This window comes from Diadema antillarum, unplaced genomic scaffold (genome assembly GCF_040938485.1).
Source record: "Diadema antillarum isolate AM-2024a unplaced genomic scaffold, OU_Dant_1.0 seq00000112_RagTag, whole genome shotgun sequence".
Taxonomy (NCBI): Eukaryota; Metazoa; Echinodermata; class Echinoidea; order Diadematoida; family Diadematidae; genus Diadema; species Diadema antillarum.
Window position 1 is genome coordinate 1,061,669 of NW_027271196.1, and position 9,454 is coordinate 1,071,122.

A 9,454-nucleotide genomic window follows, 5' to 3' on the forward strand; every position below is an offset into this window, starting at 1 on the left:
CGTAGGGCCGTCTACTTAAGCCAAAAAGGGTAACCCGGTTAGCTAAGACCATTATCATAGTTAAGAATAACATCTTTAAAGTATGGAAAGGATTTCCAGGGGTCACATCTATCAGCTGATTGTAATTGTCGTGAAAATATGTTATAAAAACACTGCATGGACTTCTAGGGGATTACTGATCAGATAAATTGTTAGAGAACGTGATGACAGAAATGAGGTAGGGGATTCTCTCATTTCTCACTTGTTTGTTGTTGTTGTTGTTGTTGTTTTTTTGAAAAATAGTTGTGCTGCAGAAAAATTCATTCGAAAAGAAGAGTCTGTTATCGTCCTTCCAGAAGGAATTTCTAATTACACAAAATCATTATTATCATTATCATTATTATTATTATTATTATTATTATTATTGTTGTTGTTGTTGTTATTATTATTATTATTATTATTATTATTATCATTTTTATTATCATTATTATTATTATCATTATTATTTTGGGGAGGTCCCCGAAGAAATTTCGACTTTTCGTTGGTGTATACATTGTTTGGCTTCTTCTTTTTTTTTTCATCAAGCTTTGAATATTATCAAGGCAAAACAAAGCTTCAAATGATATCACAATAGTGCTCAGAATCACACAATTATCCTCTAATGGTGTCAGTTAAATATATGGCAACCACTATCTTAATGAAAACTCCTCAGGTATAGAGTGGAATACTGATACGTAACACTGTGGGAGAGGAAAAATGAAGACGGAGAAGAAGAGAAGAAGGCAATAAAATTGAAAAAAAAGAGAAAATTATATTTTTGTTACATTGAAAGGTTTAAAGGAATTTCCGACCAAAAAAGACAAGGAGGAAGAATACTGTAGAATATTGCAAATATATCTGATGGAGTAGAATTTCATCCGTTTGAAATGTGTTGTTGTTTGTTTTTAATCTCTTGGTCAAGTAACTGTCCTTTCAAAGGACAAGGTACTTTAGAATCCCCAAGTCACGCCGTTTTCCTGTTGACCCGAAACGAAAACAGCGCAACGAGATAAGTACGAACATCCTTCCTTGCTTTGAAAGTCGCATTTTGAGGTTAAAACGATAAGCTTTACACTAAAATTTGATTCTTTTCTGGTGAAGTCATGTGACTTTATCACAAAATAGTCTTCTTCAGCTCTTTTGGTATAATTTATCCATCAAAATCTGAATGTCATGTTTTGTTTATTTTTTAAATCCAACTAATAATATATGAAATTTATCAGCAAGCTAATTTGGTTAGATTGCAACTGTACATTCTATTGTTTTCCTCGTGGTCTTCTTTTTGGTTTCCTTCGAGTTTGAACAACTCTCATTAAAACTTTCACGAATGCCCATATCACAACCCGAAAAGCAAGTGTTAGCCAATCAAAAGCCATGTCAAAAGAATCCCGACAGATAACCAGCAGATCATTTTTCATAACGGGAACAAATCGAAAGAAATTTATCTAATCAAGTGTATAAGGCCGTGAGGATCAGGATCAAGTTTCAATACACTGAATTTTCATTGGTTGACTGCAGCCTTTTGGGTTGTACTGATTTGGGAATTGGTAAACGTTTTTTCAACTCTTTGTTAAACCAGCATCGCGGTTCGCACCTCGTACTTCTGTTACCTACAGTCTTGCAAACTCGGCACATTGTGCCGTAGGAGAAGGAGAAGAAGCATATAGTTATAGATAGGAAATTAGTGATTGCGAATAGCCCCGACTTCCAAGTTCGAATGCCTGCAGTCATGTCTCAACAAGTGTCTCTGCTTTGCTTTATCGTCACTGTCGGTTTGATTATGCCGAATCTCCCGGGCTCTAGTGCAGGGGCGTGCAGCTGCCCTCCGCTGTGGACTGCTTTCCAAGGCATGTGCTACAGGTAACTGTTATAGCGGGCAATAGTTTTAAAAAATCTATTCTTTAATTGCCAGTTTTATTGTTATCGTTGTGGGTATTTTATGAGATTAAAAAGAAAGGTAATTTCTCTGTGTTCAAGGGTTGAGCAACACTTGTCTTTCTACTTGAAACATTTCTACAACTCTGCAGTAAGTACTTATCATTTTGTGTTTTGTTCATTTCATTTCTGTGTATGTAAGTGTCGTACTGTTTGTTTGTTTGTTTTTGTTTGTCTGTTTGTTTGTTTGTTTGTTGTTGTTGTTCTTGAATTTTCTTTTTCTTTTTTGTTGCTTTTCCTAATCTGTTTCGGGGTGTGAGGGAGATGGGACAGAAAAGGGAAATATCCAGCTTGAGGGTTTTGTTCATTTCATTTCTACGTATGTAAGTGTCGTACTGTTTCTTTGTTTATTTTTGTTTGTTTGTTTGTTTGTTTGTTGTTGTTGAATTTTCTTTTTCTTTTTTGTTGCTTTTCCTAATCTGTTTCGGGGTGTGAGGGAGAGGGGACAGAAAAGAAAAATATCCAGACGCAGATATATGCAGACTTTAATAGCAAACAATAATGCACAGTCATTTGACCCAAATCGCCCTCCCCCCCCCCGCAGATTTACAACCTAAAAAAATTCATATTTTTGGTGTACATATTTTTTTCTAGTGTTCTTAGCAAATGTAAATGAAAAAAATGCCATCAGAAATAATTTCTCCAGCTTTTTAGAAAATTTTAATTTGTTACGTATTTCCCGTACTTCATTTTTTTATCATTGTTCCTTGCACGAACATGTGTTAGTGATTTATTTTATTCAATAAAGACAAAAAATGATCATGTTTGTATGATAATTGTCTGAAAGCTCAATTTGCATAGAAACTGTACGTGGATTAATGTTTTTGAGCAATTTTTGGTCCGGATATGTATGATTATACCGTATTCGCCGGCGGTAAGGCTGCACTATTTTTAACAAAAATAAAGCAGTAAAGTCGGGGTGACACATATATACCAGCACACGCAAATTATTGTCTTTTTAATTCAAAGATTGCCTGCCTAACCGACATACATAATCATATATTGGCCTATAAAATGTGCCAATGAGCACGCAGTATCAACAACTGAATAACTGATCTTGCAGACAACGCTATTAGTCCAGTAAGATTTGGGGAAAATATTAGTGTTAGAAGCATTTTTAGTTAAAGTTGGGATCCGGTCTATTTTGTATAATTCATGTACATTGAATCAAAGAAATTCCCGTTCCCAAGCGGAATTTTGAGTCTAAGGCAATCTCATTTGCATAAACAATACTATGGCCAAAATCCATTACTTTTTTCAAAGGTGTTTCGATGATTAAATTTTCATAAAATATGTAAAAATCATGCAAATATTTGATCATTTTCTCAACATATTTTTCCCCAAAGCTGTGAAACAAAGTTTTGCTATCAGTATGTACCTTGGCGTAGTGAAAAATAGATGAGTTATCCGTCAAGCAAAGTGTACATGGTGTCATCAGACTCCGAGAAAAATCAAGTACTGTAATAACCAATTAAGAAAAAAAAATTGTTAACACTATTTGCAATTTTTGTGCAAATTGGTAAGCAAGAGGCTATAGAAGCGACAGGTTTCGAAATTTTACAACACATTGCCGCGATATATGAATCTTAATCATTATAATTGTCATATCAAGACCTTACTTGATGATTCCTGTGTGATAAAGAGAACAAGAAAAAAAAAACACTATAAGAATACCTTAATGATCTCATTTGCATAATGAATTATGCAAATAATTGGCCGTTTCTATGAACATTTTCCCTAAAAATGAAGTCCTGCCATCAACATGTACCTTGGCGTCCTGAAAAAAAGAGCTAAGTTATAGGACAAACAAGATGCACATCATCCGCGTCCAAGGTAAATCAAGCACTGGAATCAATCAACAGTGATCAATAAAGAAGAACTGAATAATCAAGAAGCACTGGAATCAATCAACAGTGCTCAATAAAGAAGAGCTGAATAACAGTTATGGGAATAATTGCGAATTGGAAGTTAAGAGGCCGTAGACAAGGCAGGTTTCGAGATTCTACAACGCACTGCCGCAATATATAAAAATGTTTCATAACAGTTGTTACGACAAGACCTGTTCATGATTCCTGGTGCGATAAAGAGATTCAAAAATTAACTGCAACTATAAAATACGAAACAGCACACCTCTATCATCTCATTTGCATACCATTTTCTATGCATATTTCTACCAAAACAAAGTCTTGCAATCTAAGCGTATTATGGAGTCATGAAAAAAGGATAAGTTATCGGGCAAACATATCACTATACATTGCTCAATAGGTTAGTGGACGGTCACTGTATTTTTTCCTTGTACTTTGTTGTTTTCATCTGATAAGTTCGTATATTATTATTACAATCTGCAGGTGAATATATAATCAATTGGGAACATTTGTCTTTTTTTATTTATCTCTTCACCTACTCTGTAAGCTCAAGCAAAAACAAAAACAAAAATAAAACAAAAACAAAAAATCCTGGAATCTCGGAGCAAAAACAAAGGATGACTTTAGAAACATCAGTCATTAACACCTTTATATTTTTGCTGTCGAAGGAACACAATCTCAGTCGAAAAGTATATTTCTCAATCGAGCTGAATCAATCTACATTTATGCAAGGTTTGCATCATCACATTTTTGCTGACATACACACACTGCTGTACATTGTAGGTCTGGTTTGTGAAATTTGCATCGAAACGTTCTACATTGCTTTCGCATGTACATGAAATCATCTCAAGGCAACTTTGCAGATTGGAGCTAGAGACATCAGTGCAATCTGTAGGTAGGCCAGATCAAAATGTTACCAGCCATTGCCTACCCCGTTCGGTCGCTTCGATCCCTCGCCGAGGATCTCACACTGTCACATAAATGTGCCTCCGCGGAGATATTGCCCTCCCCCCCCCCCCCCAAAAAAAAAAAACAACAACAACAACAACAACAACCAAAAACAAAACAAAACAAAACAAAACAAAACAAAACAAAACCTAAAAGTGTTCCGGCTATCTTGCCTGCTAACATGGGCTAGCTCCATGCTGCTAATATTCTGAGTTCTAATGAAACACTTTAAAGGGTGTGTACAGTTCTGGTTGAGGTGAGAATTTAGCTTTGCGAGATATTCAGAAACCACACTATGAGATGTCAAAGAGCATGCAATTCTAAGGGGTATCAAAAGTTTATTTGATGAAAATCAGTTTTGAAATGGCTGAGATATCAAAAAACAAGGTAAAACAAAGAGATCCTAATAAAAGGCGTGGCCTGTCGCCTTTTATTATTATCACTTTTTTGGATATCTCAGCCTTTTCTAAACCAATTTTCATCAAATAAACGTTGAATCCATTTTAAATCTACATGCTCTTTCATATTTCATAAGAGGTTTCTCATTATCTCACTTAGAAATGTTATAAACCTGAATCCCCACCTCAACCAGTACTGTACAGTCCCTTTAATGGTGTTGTAGGTACTTCTCAGCAGAAAGCGTGACCTGGCAGGAGGCCGAAAGACAATGCCAGTCATTTACGAAGCCATGCTGGGATGAGGACGCCAACACCAGTCAGCTAGGTCACCTTGTGTCCATTCACTCCCAGGAGGAGATGAATTTCCTCATCACTCTCTTCGACTCCATACGAAACAAACGGGTACGTATAACTGCAACGAGAACTGTACATCTCATTTTGCTTTTAATTACTTTCATGGGAAACAGTGATGTAATGTGAAGAAAAGTGTGACAAAATTAACAAAGTTACACAAAAAGGAAAAAAGGTTTGATTTTTGATACAGAAATGAGATTACACTGTATTGTGAGTTGTGAACAACTCGCCATGAGTTTTGTTTCCATAATACCATGTAAATCTGGTTTCTTACAATTCCATTCATGTGTTCCGGAATTACTTGTTTGAATTATCTATATGTTCATACTGGCTGACATTATTATATTTCTGCTTGATATACCTTCACTCCAGAGACGGAAATTCAATAATTATTTTTTTTTTCAACAGAATACACCACGTAATGATTAAAATTAAACATGTATTTGATTGAACACATCAAAGCAAAATAACAGTATGTCCATGTCTATGAATAAGTAACGCTAGAAATAAACACACATGTATTCTGCGGAAAAAAAAAAACCCGTGGGTTCACTAAAAAGCCAATTCAAGCAATATGAGGGTCCCTCTGAAAAAAAAAGAAGAAAAGAAAAAAAGTTAAAAAGCTTACCAGTACAAAAAAGAAGGGGAGACAGACAGAGGAAACGTTAAAACTAATTCAGAAGCTGAAGACGATTATGGAGAGTTGTGACGTCTCCCTCCAGCGATCACTTTCTTACACTCTCTCACACATGCAGGCTCAGAAAAGATGCTGTGTACCTTTCATACTCCCTGCAAATTTGGTGAATAACGTTTCAAACATAATGGGAAATGTTATTTGACAAGAATTGTGGCTTTCCTTGAATTCGCTGGACTATAAGTCGTTTGAATCTTCGTGTGTGTAAACTTGAATGAATGTACAGATATGTGTGTGTTTCTTTTTTTATTATGGCTGTACATGCATTGACTGCAACAAGTGGGGAGGGGGTAAAAGAATGTGACAGTTCTGTGTGTATTTCCCTTTTCCACTTTCAATTCCGTTTCTTTACATTCATTTTTGAATGATAAACTACATTGTGGTAACACAATGTATTTTACCAAATCTCAGCAAAAAGGAATATGTAATATGCTATATATATCACTTCTGTTCTGTTCTGTTCTGTTATGTTATGTTCTTTTATTTTGGTTTCTAGTGTTCTTTCAATTTCAAATCAACAGGTATCCAGCAAGCACTTGGTCTGGATTGGACTGAATGATAAAACGACTGAGGGTTCTTTCGCTTGGAGTGACGGTTCGGCGGTGGATTACACATTCTGGACCGCGGGTCAACCAAACAACCACGGTAATGCACAACATTGCGTGGAATTTGGTTTGGAATTTGACTACATGTGGAACGATTCGAGCTGCGAACCTGGAGGTGAATGGACTGTTGAAGGTTTTGTCTGCAAGCTAGGTCGATGGTAGGAGCTGTATGACCAGGGATGCATTGTTTTAGGTGGGGCAGGCAGAATGTCTCCTTTGGTACCCGTGCTCCGTGCTGCGAATAGTTTTTGTGCCAGAACCTGAACCTAGGTTTACCGTCCGTCCGATCGTTTTCCCCTATTTCGAGGGTGCTAAATCTGAATCTCGACGATGCAACTCTTACAGCCTTGGAGCTTTTGAGATAATCAACACAGCCACCAAGAATTGGACTTTTAATATAAATGTTTCTGTACGTAATCTTAACTTATTGGGAAAAACGATGGATTTGCTCTATTTCGAGGGTGCGGGATCCGAATCCAGTCAGTGCAACTCTTGTATCATTAAGATTTTGAGATAGTCATCAAGATGGCAGCCAAATAAACCCAATATGTCCCAAGAAGTGCTAAATGAGTGTGGTAAATTTCAGCTTAATCTGATAATAATTGTTGTTACCACAGAGTTTTACATCCTGTTTTTGTCCCATCCATTACGCAGAGCACAGCTTGGTGAGACAAAGCACTTGACTAGACCCTAAACTGTAAAGTCTCTTTTCTCAGTACACACTTTTCCGAAGTATGTACTTTCCCCCCATTATTTAGACAGGTTAAAGGAAGGCCAGGTTGAGGAGAGACAGGTTAGGATGGCTTAGGATTTGGTGGCTGTCTTGAATATCTCAATCCTTGGGGATGAAAGCGTTGCATCATCCAAATGATGCGGCACCCTTGAAATAGGGGAAAGCCATCACAGAACATTGGAAGGACGGTAAAGCAAGTAACAGTTAGGCCCAAAATGTGACTTTTGGTACTAAGACTAAAAGATGTTATGCCCTCTATCGCATATAACGAATATACAATGAATATATTGATTTGACAATGGAAATCACTAATGTTTAATCACACATTATTTCTCAATCACAACAAACCTGGGAGCAGAACTTTGCTGTCCCTTTCAATATTTCAATAATTCCTGTATTTAAAAGCAAAAGCACAAAACCGACAAATTCTTGATCCAGAATAAATTTTACCTTCAAGTGCTACAGTGGGCGAAAAAAATAAAGCGTAAATGTGCGCAAGATTGTTTGATAAGTTGTAATGACGTTCAATTCATATTCTCTTTTGTTTTGTTTTTTGTTTTGTATTTGTGTGTGTGTGTGTGTGTGTGTGTGTGTGTGTGTGTGTGTGTTGTGCTTTATCCGAACCATATACATATCCAATCCAAACTGTACAGGAAAACGGCGTGTAGCATAGAACAAAGACTGTGGAACTTTAAGGGGGAATAAGTTCAGACGATTTTCATTATTCCACGTCATGTAGTACATAAACCGACAGTTCCATGAATAGAATATTGAGGAATTTATTGTGATCCTAGAGCAGAGAAACCAATACTCTAAAAAACTTAAAGCAAACTACACGAAAGGGGATGAAAACTCTCACGCATTTAACGTGGGACTAACGGAATTCACCAATCCACACCTGTATTACACAAAAAAAAGAGAAAGCAACTGATTTTTTTTAAATTCGTTTTAGTACATTAGTGCTGCTTTTATGTATGTGCTTCTTTGTATAAAACCATGACTTATTAAGTATGCACCCTCTTTCACCCCCCCCCCCCCCCCCCCGTCGCTTCGGCCTCGGTTTCACCGCTTCTTCGCAATGTCTCACTATAAACCCTTACTCAAGTTTAGCAGCCATGCACAAAACAAGGATGATGACATACAATGTAAGATATGTTTCAGAAACGCAGCAATGTAATTCCGTTCCAATACTGCTTGCTTAACAAGTTCAACTGGGGAAAATGCATTTTTAATGGATATGTCACAAAATGGATGAGGCATTTTTACCTGCCAATGATTATGAAATTGCCTGTGAGTTTGTGAAAAGAATACACCAGGCTTTGATATTGGTTAGATATTAAGTTCATGCTTTTATGATAATAAAGTCATATTTTGACACACTCTTACAATACATGTATAACACAATATTATACAATATAATGAGCATGAACGTACATGACAGTTTTGTCCACTAGTTGTGAGCCAAAATGATTTGTTCAACATATCAAAATATGAGATTTAACGCTTACAGCTAACAAAAGAAGACTACTTGAACGTGCCAAGCCTGTGTTAAATCAAAGGTTTGAACATGGCGTTCACTCAGGACTTTCGTCAATTTCTAAGAAAGTTAATAATCTGAAATAATATTACAGATTATCAACTCTCTTAGAAATTTTGGTCGATTATATGATTTTTACTGACAGTAAAAATCATATAATCGACTGGAATCATAATCAAATAAAAGTTAATCATCTATATATATATATATATATATATATATATATATATATATATGAATAGTTCAAAAACTGTATATCAGATAACGCTCTCATAGATGTGAGTAATAGCTGAACAGTTAGCAATTAAGTTAGAGGTGATCTGGATATGAAAGCATGAATCTGGTTTATCAAATCTATGATAGACTC

The 9,454-nt window shown here is 36.0% G+C and overlaps 1 protein-coding gene across 1 annotated transcript; it reads left to right on the forward strand.

Moving 5' to 3' along the window:
• The first annotated feature begins 1,618 nt into the window (after positions 1-1,618).
• On the forward strand, positions 1,619-7,091 carry LOC139727024 (echinoidin-like). Its single transcript, XM_071638004.1, has 3 exons — positions 1,619-1,878; positions 5,389-5,566; positions 6,734-7,091. The coding sequence occupies exons 1-3, from the start codon at positions 1,736-1,738 to the stop codon at positions 6,977-6,979; spliced, it is 567 nt and encodes a 188-aa protein (XP_071494105.1). The 5' UTR covers positions 1,619-1,735; the 3' UTR covers positions 6,980-7,091.
• The last annotated feature ends 2,363 nt before the right edge of the window (positions 7,092-9,454 follow it).